The following is a 20513-nucleotide window of genomic DNA, read 5'->3' on the forward strand; positions in this document are numbered from 1 at the left end:
CTCATACTCCTGTCTCCGGTACTCAGCTTCAGCTCCTCTGTGGTTACCTACGTGTGTCTCCCACTTGTCAGACGCTCTGTAAGTTTCTGCGGGAACTGGCCATGTGTTATTTCATTCATGCCCCCACAGCGTACTTTGGACAGGAATAACACGTGGGTTCTCTTCTGATCTCTTAAATAAAGTACTAACCTTCCTTTCTTTCCTCATCAGTAGTAGATATAGACGATCATATTCCTCACTATTAAATGGTAGGCTCCCAAAGGTATACAATCCTATAGATGAAAAGTGAGGTATAGTTTATTTTCTTGGGGCTAACGCAGGATATAAAATGTTTTAAAGATAGAACATTTTTTTATAGGAATAGAGTTACTGACCCAGAGACCTAGCCAAATTCCTATCCAGGTAATTCACTCCTGGTCCCCTAATCCCTCTGCTATTTCAGCTGGGTAATGCTGTCTCCTCCATTCCCTGGCCCGAGAAGGAATATGATGTACGCTGTGAAACAGCTGCGACATGCCACTTGGGGATGGCAGGCCTCACTGGGCACAGGAGTCCTCGAATGTCCCTCACCCACAGTCCAGAAGTACTGTGGGACTGACACAGGGAATGTCTTAAGATCCTTGAATGAAAGATGCTAAATAAGCATTAATTCAAGCTACAAAAATCTTTCAAAGACTCATTTCTCACTCCTCGCCCCCCTTTCCCCCGTTCAGCTTGTTATAGGTCTGAATAAATCATTTACATGTAGAGCGAAGGAGAAATTCTCTCTCCAAAGCTAGATGCTATTTTTAAAACTGACCTTGTGTGCATTCACTGTATATTTCTAATACTGGTGTTTCTAAATTTGGATGTATTTGGTTCGGATTATTTCAAACATATACCTTAAAGCCTCCTACCTAAAATAATTTCTTTACAGTTTGTAAAAAGTCAAGAAATATTAACTCTACTTTTAAAAAATCATTATCATCTTAAAAAATCATTATTATTTTAAAAGATTAACTATTTCACTGACCCTTTAGCCATCCCTGTTCATGTCTCAAAGTCATTTCTTCACTATGCATGTCATGGGCAGACTGTAGACATTCTTGATTATCAACACTAAATGGAGGATACAGAGCTCTAAGTAATCCAGCAATTGGTTTTCTATCAATATAAGACATTACTTATTTTTTTTTCAAATAGACTTAAATAAGGTTAACAATTAAATTTTGTTTTCCCTTTTCCTGATCACACAGATGTATAGAGAAGAAGGGGACAAAGTCAACCAAAGAATTTTTTTTCCAAAAATAATTTCCAAAATTAGAGAAAAGTAGGTCTCAACCCTATTTACAGGAGGCAAATAGTTCTCCCACACAGATTTTTTTTTTTCTTCTCTAATTCTACTAGAATGAAAACTGGCCTGAAATGAGGAGATCTACATTTAACAAATAGGAGTGAACTCTGACCCTAAGATTCTGTCTGTAGTCTGGAATTAGGACTTTTTCCAACCTGATTCCTAATGACGATTCCAACCTTGAGTCTATTTTTGAAGTCAGTAGAAGGCTTTCAGCTCCACTCTGAAAGCTCCTACTTCAACTCTAAAAAAATTTTCCTATTAATAATATGTATACATTGAGCATAACAATAATCTTTTTTTTCTCTTTAAACTACAAGTTATGCAGTCCTTAGTACTAATAAATCTGGGGAGATCTTACATATTAAATTTTTTTATTGCTGCCAAAAACTTTTAAAAACAGAGAGAATAATTGCACAGCAGAGACTAGCTAAGGAGGTTAACTATTTAAATCGAAGTTGTCTTCTAAGTGAATAGAAGATTTTTCTATTAAGTCATGAGAACAAAGAAATGACTATTTTCTATCCACCAGCTTGTGCTAAATTATAAACTATATCACAGAATTAATCTGACAATATATTTTTGAGCTCTCCTTTAATTAAAAAAAAAACAGGCAATAGTTGGGTATAGTGTATGTAAATCTTACTGCTAAAAGTTCTGGGTACCTAAATGTGTATTCATTAATCATAAGATGATATACTTTGAGAGTCATTTATTCCTTCATTTATTCAATAAACATCTGTGATGGTGCCAAGCTCTATTCTAGACACTGAGCATTCAGACAGTAAATAATGCCGACACCATTTTTAGATGTCTTACTTTGGGTTTTGAACAGAAACCGACAAACATTTTGAAACAGTCATTAATCTAATATCGCAACTGCAGGAACTAGCTTTCCTTGTTTATAAAATACAAACAGCATTCTCAAAACACTTTTAAAATATTGGTTGACTAAAAAAAATATCTCTAATTATCCTCCAGTCCTTCATTTTCCACTTAGTCACTCTTAATCTTTTTTCATATTGCCTCAAGGCTCCATAAAACAAAATGCAAGGTTGATGAGAAGTTAATTATTCTTCTCTTATCAGCTGTGCATCCCTAATAACTCAGTGTTGTAAAATCCCACAATCTACCTTATTTCATACTGTCCAACAGATCTTGCCACACTTACTGATTCACTAGAAGAAAACATTCCCAACTCTTTTCATCAGTTTTTGCTTGCTTTCATGAAATTCTATACACAGTTAAGTCAATCATCAAGGGTTAGAAAGTGTTTACCTCAAGTTCATTCTGTAGTAGTACTTTCCAATTGTCTTGCTTCTCATGAATATTTTTTCATAAAATCCTATTAACTTGTTTCTTTTGTATCTATCTTTAAGTTCAAAACTGGTTCTTTTGGAAACCCAGTTCAAACATCAGCTCCTCTAGGAAGTCTTCCCTGACCTCTGATCAACCCAACAGTTCCCTGTACCTCAGAACCCAGTGAACATTCCCACTGTGAGACTTATCAACCTGTACGGTAATTTACGTGACTCCACCTCTGGTCACCTTGAAAGGCAGGACCTTATCTTTGTACCTTTATTTATCCAGCTCCTAGCAGAGGGACTAAAACGTGGTGAGCAAGCATTTTTTGTTAAATTGAAATTTAGAATTTCACTAGCATACTTAAATGTCATTGGCAGAAATGTACAAAACTTGCAGGAAGCAATCTGGCAACAAGAATTTTGATAATATTCAATCCTCTAACCCTTCAATTCTCCTCTATGAATATTTCCTAAGGAAAGAATCATAAATACAAAAATGTCTTACAAAACAATGTTTACAGCTATGTCAGCCATCAGAGTAAGAAGCAAAACTTTTAAAAAAGGAAAAACCAGCAAAACTAAAATGATTAATTGATATTCTACTCACTCAGTGAAATATAATTCAGTTATTAAGAATTCAAAAGATATACGGTAATATAGGGATATTTTATAATATTAAGTAAAAAGGCAAGATACAAAATTGTATATTTTAATCCACTATTCTGACAAATTTAAAAAAAGAAAGAAGTAAGACAAAATGTTAATGGTGCTTGTTTGGGGGGAATAAACTAGGAATATGTCTTTCCGTCTTTCTACTTTTCCACATTTCCCCAAATTCTATAATTAGAATATATATTTTTGATACAATTATTTTTAAAGGTATTTATACAAATTTATAATACATAATTAAAGATTTATTTCAGATATAATAAACAATTAAGATTTATGGCCAAAGTTTACAATTCTCTCTGTACCTAGCAAATATAGTATTTAATATAAAAGTATATAAAATTCACTTTATTAAAATAATAAAAGATTCATCATGCATAAAGTTTCTACAAAATGGCCAAAATATACACCTGAACTGATTTCCCAAATCGCTTCTGCCACTCTTATTACAGCCTTTAAGTCACCATGTAAAAATACGATTAGAATGCTTTTATGGAAAGAATATTTTCTAATACATAATCCATATATATTAGAATATATAGTAACAGCTGGCCTCTAACTGCCTTTACCAAAATATCAAATAATCTCAAAACAAATAACATCCATGATTTGCATATCCAAAACTCTATAAGGTGTCACCAAAATGCTTTAAAAATGAGCTTTGCCAAAAGATAAACGAAAAAGCAAGTAATCAGTTACCTCTGTAGAATGGGTCAAAAATTTTTAAGCTCAAACACTTTAAAATAATTACTGATGACATGAGTCTGGCATTACTGAAGTGGTGCTGATGGGCACACAGACCATGAAAACGTTACCCCTCAGTATTGAGCCACTTCATAATACACAGTTAAAAAATAAAAAGCAGCAGTAAGAATTTGCAAGTAGTTGCTCAAAAAATTACTGAACTATCTAAAACTCTTTCCAACAAGGCAGACTTTGTCATCAGGGACTTATGAAATAATTTGTGAACTGGAAATTAATTTGTGGAGTTAGTGTATGCCATGCGACATGAAGTCTCAATTTTCATTTACTTCACCTGTCACAGGTCTCTCTCTGAAGCATCTGTGGATTCTGAGAGACCGAATCTCATGTGGTCACTCATTCACCTGTCCATTTAACAAACATTTACAAGTATCTGCAGTACTGTGATTACTACGCCAAGCACAGATTGAAAGATAAGCCAAGGACTGCCCACAAGATACCTGAAGCCACATCATGTATGACTGCAACACAAATGTGACCAGCTCCATAAGAAATATAAAAGAGCTATTCACAGGATAAAGAATGAGAGAAAAAATAATCACGCTGGCTAGAGAAGGAAAGCAGATGCGGGAGAGGAAGTCAGAGACAGCTTCGCGGAGGAGACAGCGCCTGAACTGGATCTCAAAGGAGGGAGCTTTGCCACAGGGCTAGGAGTGCTCACTCTGTGTGGAGGGTGGAGCTGGAAGTTTCTCCCTTCCTGTGAACACGCTGCTTACTTTTCCTGGACAACCATTTCTCCCTCCTCTACCAGGCTCACTAACTTATTCAAAACACAACCTCACACATGAACCTCCTAGGGAAACCTTTGGTGATACCCATCTCCCCAGGCCGTATCCGCCAGCCCTCCAAGGCCCTGTGTGCACAACTCTACCACGGCTCTCACAAACTCTGCGTTTGCCAGACTGTCCTCCACGCTCACAGACCGGGTGATATTGGAAGACAGAAGCTCTTTCGCCTCTCTGTTCCTAAAACTTACCAAGATGCCCGGCACAGTGGGTACGAAAGGCCTAGTGATGAGCTGAACAAATGAATAAAAAATGTGGCAGCTCTCAGCTAGCAAACCACTTAGGAAGCTGTTTAAAAGAGTCAAAGCAAAAAGGAAAGAAAGCTCAAATCAGGATGGTGAAGAACAAGGAAGAGACACAAAAGGTGTTGAAATGGGGTAAGGAAAATAAAGAAATCAGGCATGCTTGAAAGCCTAGGAAGATTACGGCACCATTCACAGAAGGGAGAAGTTGTGAGTCCGCTGGGGACACGCGGTTTGGGGCTGTATTAGGAATGAATACACCTCAGCAGAAATTCAAACCCAGAATGTCGCCTCCAGGTATCTCAAAGGTGCTTATTTCCTCACCAAAACGTCAAATTTAAATTAAACACTAACGGCATATTGGGTCATACCTCAGCTTTCCATAATTTCTTTATAAGATAGGATAAAAAACTGATAAATTTTCACATACTATATTTACACTCAATAGGTTAGTTTCATATAAGTTATCCTTGCCTTATTTCAATGTGCATACATCATAATTCCCGAAATATTTTCAAAAAAACATAAGAAGAAAATAACTTCCCGTTACTAAAAACTTCCACATAATTTAAACCTTTCCTAGACCTTAAGGGAGAGGGTAAAATTGTATACTAATATATGAGAAGTAATGGATTCAATTCCATGAGTTTATACATATACAACAAATAATAAAATAAACTACATTTTACCTAGATAACGAGAGCATAGATTTTTCCATTGGTAACTGACTGGTCAACTGAGATCATCCAGCTAATTTTAAAAAACCCAGGGTATGGAGAAATAAAAAGAGGCTTCTCTCCTAAAAAAGTTAGGATAGTGATCAACTCTTGGAGAGATGCGAGGGATGGGGATTAACAGGGGACACACAGGTAGATTCAAAAGTAGAAGGAACATTCCAGTTATCGAGTGGAGGTTGTTTTAGAATTAAATGTATATGAGAATTGCATATATCAACTTTCATAAAACATTTTTAAATCCCTATGTAATCGATCTAACCAAAGAGAAGTAGGGAACCTTTGGTAGAGCAATTAACTGTAAATAAATATTATGTCACAACATATTATCTGTGTATTTTAGGGTTATTTTTCCAGCAAATATAGAACTTGATAATTGTATGTTTTTCTTTAAATTTCCACATTTTTATAGGAATTTGTCACATACAACAGTGTTGCTCAAGAAGAAACTATAAAGCAACAAAAATTTGCCTTTCATTCTTCGCTGGTTAAACAAGGTAGTAAAATGGCTTTCTAAGTAGCTTTCTCTGGACTTTGGTTAAAGGGCTGAGTTTTTCTTTGTAGTAACAGGTGTGTCCTTTAGAAGAAGGAATCCTAGGAACTTACTGTATAGTAAGATACTCTTAATCAGTTAAGGAGTAAGTTTACTAAAACACTCACCTCTTCTTTAATCATGTTCCTACCATTTTATAATAATATTTTTCACTATATTGTTTTCCTTCCAGAAAATAGGATGAAGGGGCTGTGTGAAAGTTCAGTTTCATTCTATGTTACTGCAACAGTTAAAACACTATCTTCTCCCACAAGTTGGAACTCTAAATATATTTTCCCAAAGAAATACTCAATTCCCTACACTGCAATGGGAATGTAAAATGCAGAAGCCTTAGGCCTTTTATGAAGGGCTGTGGGGTCAAGATCAGTCAAGCAGATACAGGTAAATATGGAAAGGTAAGTTCTTTGGAGTAGCAATCAATGGGATGTGATACTGCAAAGAGATAGACTTTAGAGCCAGAGAAAACTAAGTTGAAATTCTTACTCTGCCACTTATTAATTTTGAAGCTTTACAAGAGCCTCAGTTTCTTCTTTTAAAAAATAAAGAGAATATTGTTCATCTGGGAGGCTGCAGTGTGGATTAAATAAAATAAAGGTGTCTTATAAATATATACCTGTTGTCACTGAAAAGGTGCTTTTTAAACAATGGCTATTACTATTTCTCTCAATTATTATCACTGATGAAGATGGCATTATTGATTTTGGTATTAAAAGTTCTAAGGAGTTAAAATGAGATTGTAATACCGGAAAAGGGCTTCAGGTAACTGAAAATATCGATGATGATGCTGTTCTGGGATTGTGTATAATTACAACGCTAGTTAAGAGATTTAGAAACAAAACCAAACAACAAAGCAGTCCTCTCTTCTCCCCAAATCTACCAATGTCCCAGTCCTAGAATAAGGGACCGGTTATGACAGATGAAAGCTTTATGATTTCTCCTTAGGTACTGCTATAGCTACCTTACCTACAATCAGAGAAATTTTGTCGTCTAAGAAATGTCCTGCTTAATTTAATTTTATTCTAAAAATAGCTCTGTTGATAATTGCAACAAATTTACCATATGAATAAAATAAAATTTTCATTATAATCAGATATGTAAACTATTTTGAACAACTTCCTCAAACTGTTTTGAGTTTTTTTTTCCGAAGGGTATGTAAGCCCCATCGGCGCGATGGCTTTCCCAATTTCTTTAAATCCATATTATGTGAAAGGCTTCCTTTCTCTCCCAAAGCAGAAATAATCTTTTCCTCCTTTGAAAGCCCATAGTACTTTATTCATGCTCGACTTGTAATACCATTTATATCTTCTACAATGTCTATTTGTGTAGATAGGCTTTATTTTTCCCAACACCCTGCCCATTGTAATCACTCAATATTTATTAAGTACATAAATATAAAATAAAGTCACAAGTCAATGTGCTTAACAATCTATAAAGTGATTTGAAAGATAAGTTACTATTATAGAGATACTATGTTTTTAGAGTTAAAATACTAATACTCCATTTAATGCATTGCAGTACCGCTTACTAAATATTATTGTAACTTAAAATCTTTAATGTATCCTCCTAGTAAACAATCATTAATCAATTGCCAGTGATTCATAAGAATCCCATATACACCATACCCTAATAATGGGGAGAGACTGAGGTTAAAAAAAATACCAACTAAGTCTTAGAGACACTGTGAGTTCGCCTCAGCGTCAGTTCAAGGAAAAGACTTTTAAAAATAAATTAAAATTCTAGTTAACAAAAAGATTAAATGCCCAAGAAAAGCCCAGTAAATAGGTGATTGTTAGTAATTGATAAATGACATTAAAAGGACCCATTAAAAGGTGATTTACTGCTAAATTTTAATTTTTACATTATTCAATATTTCAATAGAAATGAAAAGTATTAATCTAATTGTGTAAATAATCAAAGGTTTCTGGGATATTGATCTCACACAGTCAGGTGGAGTTTGGCACTAGTTATAAATAACACAGTGAGGTACCTGACAACCACATTCTTTATTAGCTTTGCCTTATTTAATAATGCTAGAATACAGAAAAGATTTTTATTATTTCCTGGAAATGTGCATACATATTTTTATTATTTTTACCTCTTAACTAGTTTTAAATAGCAGTAATATTCTCATTTACCAAAAGAAGAAAATAAATGTCTAATATCAAGCCTATGTAAGAATGTAAATATGACTAAATGTAACTAAAGGACAGAAAATAGTGAGGATGGCACAACGCCACTTCCAGGCCCAATAAATGAAGAGTTGTGGAAATTCCAGGTACCAAAATAAAAATGATTTACTAGTTTTTTCTTAAGACATAATTCTAGCATAGAAACTTTCACATATTAATTTGTCCAAATTTTTCCAAATTGCTAAATCAATAATCAGAACAACTTGATTCATTTATATAGAATCAATTCTATTTCTAATTCAAGACAAGTAACCATGAGGTTGAGAAATTACAGTAATATCTTGACTACCTGGAAGAAAAAAGAATACTTAGGGATATTTATAAAACATTTAGATTTTATAGCTGAGACCTAATTTGTGTATATGGTCAAGCAGTATACAGTCCTGATTCATGTTCTACTGATATCAGCAGTTCAGGAATTAATAAAATCAGTAAAATCAAAGACTATCAAAATGATTTAACTGCATTATATTTGAAGTTTTACAGAAATATAAAACAAAACCCCTTTTCAACTTTAGCTATGCAGTAGAAGTAAAATACACTTGTAATATTTTACAAAAACAATGACTTGTGGTATACCAGACTCTATGTAATAATAACTAGTTTCCGATGATCAAGAAATACATGGAAAGATGAATGTCAACAAGCCATTATTACCACACAAAATATTTTACCACTGGAAGGCTTTAAAATGCAAGATAAATCACCTGTACCATCTCTAAAGACATCTGCTATCAGAACCATCAGTTCTGGATTCTAAACTGTGATCACAGCTCTTCACAGACTTTATATAACCTGACAACAGTTTACAGTTCTAAACATGTCAAAACAGACAGAGTACCAAACAGCAGAGCTGTTGACATTTGTTAAGGACTAACCTAATGGGGATCAAAATGGTACAATTTCTAATTTTCATGGTGAAAATATAAGGCAAACATTCTATTATCACTATTTACCATTTACTAAGCGTGCTCTCTATTCCTATCTAACAAAAATAACTTTTTAGAAGATAGAAATTATATATAAAATATCAGATGTCTGAGATGTTCCTGTATTATTTTCAGAAGAAGCCAAATTATATATGATGAATGTACTTACCTACCTGCTCAATATAGTACACAACGGGTGTTCTGTGCATGCACAAGCTAACAACACAAAAGGTAAGAAATTCTTCAACTGACTCTGAGTTTCCCAAATATGGTGTGTGTGACTAACAGCTGAGAGGAAATGCAACTGAAACTGTCTGCTGGAAATCCACTAAAATCCAGGCACAGAAAAATGACTGGGTGACAGTAGAGTTGCATGTGCAAATTTATGCAGGAATGTAGCCAGATTTTTGGCAATTCCCTCCTGGTCTTAGATTTATTAACAATGGCCTTTTTTTTTTCAGTTGTAATGTTATATTTAAAGACATCAGTTGAATTGGAGGACCTGCCTGGTCTTTAAAACAAATAGGCTTAAGGCTTGGATTTACAAAGGCATAGACTTTTAAATAATATAAACAAAAATTTGCACAAAAAATTATGTGTTCCACAAAACCTGCCATATGTAACTGTCAAAAATCATGACCTTAGAAAAAATAACCATACTATGTTGCATTTCATTCTACATTTGCCTTTGAATATAAATTTTTAATTTTTTTTGCAAAAATGGTTAATTTGGATCATAACATTCTCAGAAAGGAGTGTTTTTTAAAGAATTCATACTTTAAAGCATATGCTCTTAATACACTACTTCACAGATTACTTTCAGTATTTGCTTGTTCTTAGGAGAAAATTCTGTACTTAACTCCTTTACAAATCATTTAATAAGCACATTTGATCCTATGATCCTAATCACTTTGTACTGGCCCCCTTCTAAGTCCTTAATGCTATGGAATGCTGTATCAAAAATGTATTTTTTCTTCAAGAATTTATAATGCAATTTGAGTATAGGTTAAACAAATGTATACATTCAAAGGTACAAATATCCTATAGCCACCGTTAATTGGTGTGACAATATAAAATTAAGTTGTTGAACATGTTGAAGGAAAAATACGGTAATTTTTATAAGTGAACAATAGTAATAGGTAAAACTGACAGCATTTTGCAATTTAGGAAGCGATTCTGATAAAATTCACTGAATCCACAGGACATCCCATGAGACCCCATAAGTGTTTTCCCATTTGATTGATGACAACGAAATTTACAAACTAAGTGTAGAGCTAAGATTCAAATTGAGTTCTCATAGCTAAATCAAGGGAGCCACTGGATGTATAAGTTTCACATTTTTTCATATAAGTAATCTAATTTGATCATTATAACAACTGTTAGACAATAATAGCAGTTAATATTCATTGAGTACATATTATGTGCCAGGTTCTATTCTATACTATATTAATTCATTCACTTCACATAAAATCCTATAAGGGTTCTATTATTATTCCATTTTACAGACTGAAAAAAAAACAACTGAGAGAGAAAACAGGGCAAGTGCCCAAGATCACACAGCTAGTAGGTATGAGAATCAGAATTCAAACCCACAGCATCTGAGTCCGGTGCCAGTGATGTTCTTTACTGGCTCCCTCGTAGGCAGGTTAACAGACAGCAGGTTAAGAAACTTGCCCAGAGTCACCAGGAAAAAAAAAACTGCAGAGAAAGAACAAGAAACCTGTCCTCTAACTCTTCACCCTAGCTACTTTTCCTAAATGTGGACTAATTACAATCATTAAATCCAGAAGGGGCATGAAGGTTTTGCGTGTAGGTGGTTCTCTGAAGCAGAGTGGGAGGAGGTGAGCACCCTCAACACCCAGGGGCAGGGTGGGCAGGCAGGAGAAAAAGCCATCAGAATAGAGAAAACTTATCTTCCATAAACTGAAGGCAGAAGAGAGTAAAACGTATGTGAGCAGGTCCAAGCGTATTTGTCATTTTGATGTGGGGAGTATCAATTGGGAGGGGTGAAGACGGATTACTCTAATTAAGGAAGTTAGTAAAAACTGAAGCACTACACTGATTTGAGAGGAAATTTACAGCTGCTAACAGATTTGGAATAGATGTTGTAACGCCCCCAAAAGAAGTGATGCCCCCAACATTGCCAAAAGTACCCAGCACACAGGAGAGAATAATATAAGCACTGAAAGAATCTGACTACCCATTTTCATTTCTCTTTTTCTTTCTTTTTTATTTACTAAAACATCATTTATAGTTTAGCAACTCCTTTTCATTGTCAAAACCCTCCTGTGGAGTAGAGGCCGAGATGGGAGCATAATTAGCATACCAGGCTTCTCATTAGTTTTCATATCAGGATTCAGTGGTGCTGGGTATTTTAGTATATAGATCTTCCTTAGAATCATTAAAATCAGACGAAGGAAATTACAACAAATGCCATTCAAATGAATAAGCTGAAATGCCAACCTGCACCTAAAGTATATGTTAAAAGTAGAGTTTGCAATAAATATAGAAAACCAATCACAGGAGGGACCAAAAGCAGTGATGCCAGGACACTACTAAGAAGCACTTTTGAAAAGACAAATTAAATGAGGAAAACTAACCCTAATGGAATTTCTTCTCTCATTACTTAAAATAAACCAGGTCACCGAGATGGGTTTACACTATGGTATTTTGTTCGTTTTAATTTCATTTTTATTTCATCAAACCATAAATTCCCATGGAAATACCTTAGACACGTGTCCACAATAATTGGAATGCCTAACATTGCAGTGTAAGTGTTTTTACATGAGTTCAACAAAATAAAAAGAATGCAGTGAGATCCCTCCAAGTTTTCTGCTTATGTCAACAGCTATTTTATGAGTATGAATTATCTTTGTGGCTATAAACTGCATGTGTAAAATACATTACATGAGTCTGTGTAAAGCCTTAATGCGGAAGACCAAGTAAAGGTCTGAACTGCACACAGAAACATCAAAATCAAGCTAAACTTCCTAGAATATAGCAATCATAAATTTGTTCTTCTCAAAGCCATTACTGTTAAATATACCTTGATGAATTAAGTTCAAGTGTAACTACAATTGAAACATACGATTCAACTGAGCTGTGACCTATTTTTCTTCTCAAAAGCAAAAGGGAATTATGACAGTTGTGAGATTTACATTTTTCCATTCAAGGGTACTTCTAAAAGTTATTTTACACTAGAGCTAAAAGCAAAATGCACTTGAGTGACAATCTGCTTCAGAGTATAATTATTTATGCTACTGCTCACAGGACAGACAGAATTTTAATAACAATTTATTAAATAATAATTATATTTGCTCATTTATTTTTAAACTGTACAGACCAAGAGGCATTCAGGAAGGAAATAATCTTAATATGTAATATGATACCTAAGTCGAAAATTTCATTATAACTACATAATATATTTACATACAACAGAATCAACAATCAACAAGACAAACACAAAATTAACAACATATATGTGGTTAAAAATACCCACCCCTAGCAGAAAGCTTTTTGGTGTTGATAATTTTGGCAGCATATTCTTGTCCAGTAGGGATTTTCATACATCTTCTCACCACTGAGAATGCCCCCCTGGAAACCAATAATTAGCAAGTCATCAATATGATCAGATCTGATATGCTATTAAAAAATTTACAAAATCTGAGCATTTTTATTGATTTTAGTGAATTGTCAAATTCTCAGTGTACTACAGTAATATCCAGAAAATGAAAAATTCTTCCTGAAAACCCAGGCCTTCTTTAATGCTAAAGAATAAAAATAAATTTTATTTAACTGGGAACGTGCATTATTAATCAACAAAATGAAAGGAACTGCCAATTATGACTGCTCTTGTTTGCACACGAAATTTGAAAACATTTTACAATGCACAGCACCAAATGCTACGAGAAAAACCCTGCACAGAACAGAGCTGAGGAGGAGCAGCAAAAATCTGCTGCCTATTTATTTTAGTGGGGAAAAACAATTAATACGCCTCCAAGTAAGTAAACGCAACGGTTATTTTCACGAAAATATAAATCTTGAGCACATTTGTGTGGTTTTACCAAATACTGGTACGGTGATCTCTCTATGTCCCGTTTGGGCTGGGGGAAGGGAGAGATTTGAATTAAGCTGCTCTTCCGACATATTCTCCATGTTTTAACAGTAGACAATATATAAATATATAATTTTCATTACATGTGAGAACATTTACGCTTCCTGTAATTCAACTGCATAAGCCAGCAACACGCACAGAAACGCACCCCTTTCATAAGTAACAGTCGAAACTAGCAATAGAGGAATCGGGCTTGGGTTTGATGCTACATAAGTCAACATTCATGGCTCGGCCCCTAGGTCCTCAGCAGGTCTCCTGTCTCCTTCCCTAACACCCCCAGGTAGTTTGGCCAGCGGGGTGCAGGAGGTGGTTTACACAACGCCCGGCTTCCCTCGGGAAGCGCTCCCCAGTCTCCAGAGGGCTTGCCCGCCGCCTGCATAATAAATAAACCCTCCGCGCACGCAAAGGTGCACGCGTAAATCCCGGGAAGAACGCCGGTGACGAGCAGCCCAGGGCACAGAATGACAACGGACGTGGGGCAGGGGGGTGGGTTCCGCTGGGTGGCCCTTTGCCTGCACAGAACAACTACTCGATGCGAAATAAGACTCTACGCCAAGTTGAACTTTCGGCACCGATAAACATGGCCCCGTCGGAGGCGGCGAGTCCCCGTCCGTACGTGGGTCACAGCGACGACACGCCGGCTAAGCAGGCGGCATCTCTATTTACAGTAAACACGATCTATGTTGCATTTTACATGGGTCCGGTTTTCCTGCCAGACACACACACACTCACGCGTGCACACGTCCGCGGATGACAGCTACAACTGCGGGGACCAGAAATTCGCTAAGTCCCCGGCGCAGGAGGGCTGGGCGGCGGGGAGGTGGGGCTGGGGCTCATCAGACGGGCCGCAGCCGGGGGAAGGGTCCTGGCCTGCCCGCGCCTCCCCCGAAGCTGACAACCCGGGGGCCTTGCTCCCCTCCTCGGGGCGCCCGGCCCGCCCTCCGCTGGAACGGGGACGTGAGGATGCCGCGCAAAGGCGCTTACTTGCCGAGCTCCTCGAAGAGCTGATACTCGTCCGTGAACCTGGTGCAGGTCGGGGTCGAAGCCATTCTCGGTCCGGGCTGCGCCCCGGCTGCGAGAGCGGCGGACGAGAGCGAGCAGACGCGCGGCTGAGCCCGGGACCGGCCCCGCGGCGCCGTCCCCCAGGGCCGCCCTCGCCTTCCCCGTCCGACAGCGGCCGCCCGCGAGGGAGCGTGCGCGGGGGCGGGGCGGCCGGGCGACGGCCAGACGGGCTGGCGCGGGGTCCCCTCCCCGCGCTCCGCCGCGCCGCCGCCTCCCGCGGGCCTCGCTTCCTCCTCCGCCTCGGGACGCTGCGCCCGCCCCTGTCCCCAAATGCAGGGGGCCAAGTGCTCCGGAGGCGGGGGCCGGGGAGGGATGGTGACACGGCCCGGCGCGGGGCGGGCGGCGAGCGGCTGCGAGACGAGCCGAGGGGCGGGGGCCCGAGGGGCGGAGGCGCGGGGACCGGGAGCGACCGCGCGGCCGAGCGTGCGCGCCCGGCACGGGCCTCCCTCGGGCGGGCGGCGGCGGCTCCTCGGCGGCCTCGCCTCGCCGCTCCCGCGCGGCTGCCAGACGACGCGGGGACGGAGCGCGCGCTCGGCGCGGCCGAAGCCTCGTCGCCCCCCCCAGCGCCGGCGGCCCGTCCCCCCGCGGCTCGCTCCCGACACGGGCGGCCCGTCCGGGGCGACAAGCCCGGCGGACGGCGGAGGACGCGCGAGGGAGACACCCGGGGTGGCTGAGGGCAATGGGGCGACACATCAAAGTGACCGACTTCAACCTGCGGGAAGAAGCCTGCCCGGATCGGGGCCGAGCGCGCGGGAGGGCGCGGGGCGATTCGTGGACGGCCCAGGGACGCCGCGCTCGGGGCGCCGGGGACTGGGGACCCCCGGGCCGCGACAGCCGAAGGGGCAGGGCGGGGGACAGCGACTTCACCCCGGCGCCCCCGTGCAGACGCGGCAGGGCGGATGTGGCAGCTGCCGCTTCCACAGGAGGGTCCCCGTCCCCCGCCCGCGCCCTTTCCCAGGCCGGGGGCTCAGCCCCGGGCGGTCCCCAGAGGCTTTGGCTTTGACATTGAACCGGCAGAGCCAGAGCGAGAACTCCGCCACGCGGCCACGCCTTCCCGGCCCCTCGCAGCAACTCCCCGGGAACCTCGGTCCGCGCTGATAGTAAGGCGCGTTCTCGCGAGACTTCCCGCCCGGGCGGCGGGGGCGGGGGAGTAGCAAGGTTGGGCGCCGGTCACGCGACCCGGGGGCGGGGGGGCTGACGTCACTCGCATCACGTGAACGCGTCCAGCCTGTTTCGCTTTGCAGAGGGGAAAAAGGCAAGGAGAGGTCGCGTGTGCTTTGCTTGCGGGCGTCAAGATCCGGCCGGAGTGGCCGTGGAGGCGACTCCGTAAATGGCTAGCAGAAAAGCCACTTCGCAGTCGGGACTCTGCCCTGCTCATGAGCATATCTGCCACTGTTGGCAGTACATAGAAAAAATAATGATGCATGACCTTTAAAACAGATGCGTTTTTGCCTATTGCTGGAACAACTTCTGGGCCTTCCTTCCAGTTTTAGGTCGTTAATAAACTATGTAATTGCAAATTTGGACGCAGACCGAAAACAAAAACGTTGCGAAGCGTCTTTTTCAAATTCCTGCCTTTTGTTCTACAGCACAGCAGGGGACCCTGAAAACCTTGCAATCTTCTTGCAGATTGGCCAGGTATTAAATTACATCATGGACTTACAATTTCACAGCTGAAAAAGAAAAGATAACTTGCAGGAAAAGAGAATCTGAGATTGAATGGCGTTGTTGCTTGCTCTCAGAGACTGCTATTAATTAATAAATTATCCTGCTCATGGTCACATATAATCCTAATTCCCTTATTTCGTGATTTGGGAACCATTCTTTTGAATGAGTTTTTATTGAAGTACTGAAAATGTTCATAAATGTTAACGCTTATGATGACAAAATTATACGTATGCAATATTTTGATACACAGCCATGAAAAGCAAGAATAACTTTGTGTAAAATGTAGTGATACAGAAAAAGATACCAAAAACTGTACAAAAGAAACATGGTGTCTAACTATTATAATTGGGCTATAAATGAAAATAAAACAATTTGTTCTTGACTGAAGATTTTTAACATACATCTTAAATATTTAGGAATATGGCTTCCAGTTATAATGAACTAATTAATATTCTTCCCTGAATCTAAAAATGAAACAGAAAAAGTAAAATTAAAACAATAAATAACAGTAATATAAAATTTTAGAACTGGGAAGAAAATGTGTTTTAAATATTCAAATAATGAAATCTAAGTACAGTATTTATCTCAGTTATTTAAACTACCAATAATTGTAAATGGTTATGATAATTGTGCAGTACAGTAAAGGAAACATAACTGAGTTTTAATGCTGATGTATTATTAGATAATAAACATGTACTTTTTATGCAAACACTGCTTCCTCTACATATGCTCTGTTCTTTGATCTATATTTTGTACTACTTAAAATATTTTTCTTGTTTAAACAAATATTTGCAGTTATTTCTGAAGTTTGAACCTCAAGTTTGAATCTCAAGACAGTAATCAGGTCAAAGTTTTTTTGTTTTTTTTTTTTAGTTCCACTTCAACGTTACTTATATAAAATAGACTTAAGTAGAAAAAGATGTCCATAAACAGAATAACACTGGATATTATTCTTTGGTTTAATGCCAAATGTATTTACATTTTATCAGACATACTTAAAGAATTGATGCCATGGACAAAAGGGCAGGGAGGCAAAGAGGAGGAGTTAGTAAAGAAAAAATTATTCATTAAACTTGCTGAAGATAGTAAGGTAGACTTACTCAAAGAGGGCAGTGGGGGTAGGGACTACTGCAACCTGGTCTTGCTGTAGAGGAGGGAGATTGGACTCTGCTTTCAAGGACAACTGGCACAACAAGGATAACTGGGGACTTAGATAAACTGAACAGGGTGGGGTTTAGTGGATATACAATTATTAATACTAAGTATTTTCTTTCTCTCTCTGACTACTTGGAATTAAAAATTTCCAAGACTTCAGTAGTCTCAGAGGGCACAAGTTTCTAATACTTAGGTTAACAAAGACATAGTAACATTCATTGATTTCTCTTGCTATGATGTTACAAGATAAGAAACAATGAAGAGATAATGTTATCTCTATAGCTCCCAAAGTGCAAAATCCATCAGTAATAAGTAGATTCCTGTAAAAAATTGAGCAAGGGCTGTATTGTAGCCAGTCTGCACTACAGATTTGGAGGCAAGGGGAAAAGAGCAACTTGCTGTTATTTTTTCCAGTTAAATCTTTCCAAGCTGTGATAACTTAACCATATAAAGCCAAGCAGATATAATCAACTAATGAACAGGTAATGAACAGACCATCTATTAGTGAAAGATGAATTTGCAGATAAGGAAATAAACTATTCATAAAACAAAAGCTAATAATAGAAAAGATTTTATTTATTTCGTCAGGTGCTAAAAATTAAATTTTTTCCTAAAAATAAAAATAAATGTGTAAAGAAACGAGAAAATAAATGATAGTCACACAATGAAGAAGTGGCATTTTTCCATTACTTCCAAGTATACTGGTTAGCATACTTGATCCTCCATGAAGATACGTGGGTACCTAACACTCTGCTGAAAGAATTGTAGTAAGAAATTACATTAAGATGTATAAATCAAAATAACTATATAAAAGATTGTGGAGTCATTAAAAAACTGAAAAAAAAAAATTAGCAGATTTTGATTCTTCTTATGTATGCCCATAATGATCGTCACTGAGATTCAAGTGTTGCTTTTGTAACCCTCATCACCCAGGACTGTAATCAGACCATCAGACCATTCTTGACAGGGACTGTCATTCAGTCCCCCCCCCATTGCAGCACTAGCCTAGGGTTTTTGCAAAAATAGGTGCTCCAAAAAACCTTTGAAAAAACTAAATATCATCAATCTTTGTCTTGCAAAATATTAAAAATGCCTAATCTGTAATAGATGGTAATGAAGTCTCTTTGTTGCTTTATTTAATAGATCCTTCGTGATCCTGAAGTAAGTTGACTTCTCTGTATCATTTCATACTCCTGAGCTGAAATACTCTCTGTTGATTTCCACGTCTGATACCACATTCTTAGCTCCTCGCCCACCCACACCCACAACATTTCTGCTTCCTCTTTTCTTCGATATCATTCCTGAGCGCTTTTTCCTCTGCCTTGTGGTAAATGGTAGTGCTTTCAGGATTCTGTCTTAGGTTGCCCTTTTTCTTATTTTACATATCTTTCCTAGGCTACTTTAATAACTCTCACTGTCTTATCATGTGTCTTAAATTTGGCTCTGTAAATGTAGACCATGAGACAAGAATGTATAGAAAAGGGGTGTATTGAGGCAGTGATCCCAGGAACAAAGATAATGTTAAAGGAAAACAATCATTCAATGACACTTGCTAAAGCACGGCAAGGCAGACTCCATTCAGGACTATCCCAATAGGTATAGGGACAACTGCCATAGGGTTTTGCAGTAGGGGAGAGAGATTGGACTCAATTCCAAATGCAAAGAAAAGAGAGAATTTATAGCAAGGACAGGGGTGGGGGGAGAGGGGAGAGGCAGGTAGATGGAAAATTACTAAGAGGAAACATCAGGGGTAAGGGAGTATTCTGGCTAAACTAACCTAACGGATTCTTGTTGAAGTCAGGCTGGAGGATTCTGGATAAAACAACTTAGCAGGTGTAGGAGTCAAGGGAAAATTTCCCCTTTGCCCTCTGAAGGTTCCCTGAAAAAATCAACTCTCAAAAGACAGAGTAATTGGAGAAAAAGCATACAAACTTTATGAGCCTTCATGCAAAGATCCAGGGAAGATTGTCTATTTTTATGCTTAGCTCCAATAAAATATGGACAGCCATGCAGAAATATGACTGGAAGATCTAATGCTAATAAATGGAGTGGGGAAACCCAGTAAGGCCTGTCTGTCTAGAATCTTCTTGGCCTCTCTGAGCACGCATTCCTTCCTTCTGGGTGTGGGGCAGGACCCTCTCTGGAATGGGGGTCTTATGGGCCTACAGTCAAACAAGGTAGGTCAGATAATTTCTTTATGGCCACTTTTAACACAGAAAGTTAGAGGGAAAGTAACATTTTCAGGTTTTATGGCTGGCTTTGGAGCAAAGGGGTTCTGGTTTTTATAACCCACCTTGGGGACCAGGGATTCTAGTTTCGATGGCTAGCCTTGGGGGAGAATGAGACCGAGAGACAGAAGGCAGCAGAAAGTCAGAGAAAAACCTTTTGCTTCTGAGGCTGCTTCTAAGGCTTTCATTTTAGGGTATTGTTTTCCAAGTCCCAACATGGGAGTCTTGCTAACGCTGGGCTGGTGCAAGACGGACATGAAGGTCCAGAGACCAAGGGTAGGGAAGATGATGGAGAGGAGTCTAACTGAAATTTGGTCAAGGAGAGACTCTGTCAGAAAGTAGATGGAGGAAACAGGACAAAAACAGAAAGCAAAGCAGCGTGTGCCTTCACACAAAGTCCCAGCATCCGCCTGATCTTCAGAAAGCTCCGGGGTATATATTACACCTCGCTTTGTTCCCTTCGAGGTAAGGGATTTTATTCCTATTCCTTCACCAGCGTCCAGCCCTCATTCCCGGCAGGCTGAACGGCTTCAGCACCTCCAGTGAGGACAAAGTGAAGGTCCTGGCTGTCGTTAGCAAAGAGTACAGGAGTGGGATGTGCACACAGAACTGGGGTGTTGGCACAGAACTGCGGTTGCAGAGAGTGGGGAGCAAAAGCGCCAACAGTACCAGCCAGACACCACGATGTTAACGGCTGACATCTGTCCCAGAGCTTCAGAGACCTGCTGCCAGCTCCCTACTGGAAATTTCCTCGTGGATCTTTCACCTGTGATCCAACATATGTGA

General features: G+C 39.2%; 1 protein-coding gene across 7 annotated transcripts in view; it reads right to left on the reverse strand.

Moving 5' to 3' along the window:
* CAMK2D (calcium/calmodulin dependent protein kinase II delta) overlaps nucleotides 1–15018 on the reverse strand; it is a 210055-nt gene extending 195037 nt beyond the window's left edge. For 6 of the 7 annotated variants that reach the window (XM_045537384.1, XM_045537381.1, XM_045537379.1 and 3 more), the window contains exons 1-2: nucleotides 14599–14986; nucleotides 13000–13094 (exon numbers count right to left, since the gene is read on the reverse strand). In XM_045537384.1, the coding sequence (XP_045393340.1) occupies nucleotides 13000–13094; nucleotides 14599–14663 (160 nt within the window). In that variant the 5' untranslated portion in view covers nucleotides 14664–14986. Of the gene's footprint in view, nucleotides 1–12999; nucleotides 13095–14598 lie in introns of all 7 variants that reach the window. The other variant, XM_045537383.1, reaches the window with a different exon arrangement.
* Nucleotides 15019–20513: the final 5495 nt, after the last annotated feature.

This window comes from Lemur catta, chromosome 26 (genome assembly GCF_020740605.2).
Source record: "Lemur catta isolate mLemCat1 chromosome 26, mLemCat1.pri, whole genome shotgun sequence".
In the NCBI taxonomy this organism is placed as follows: Eukaryota; Metazoa; Chordata; class Mammalia; order Primates; family Lemuridae; genus Lemur; species Lemur catta.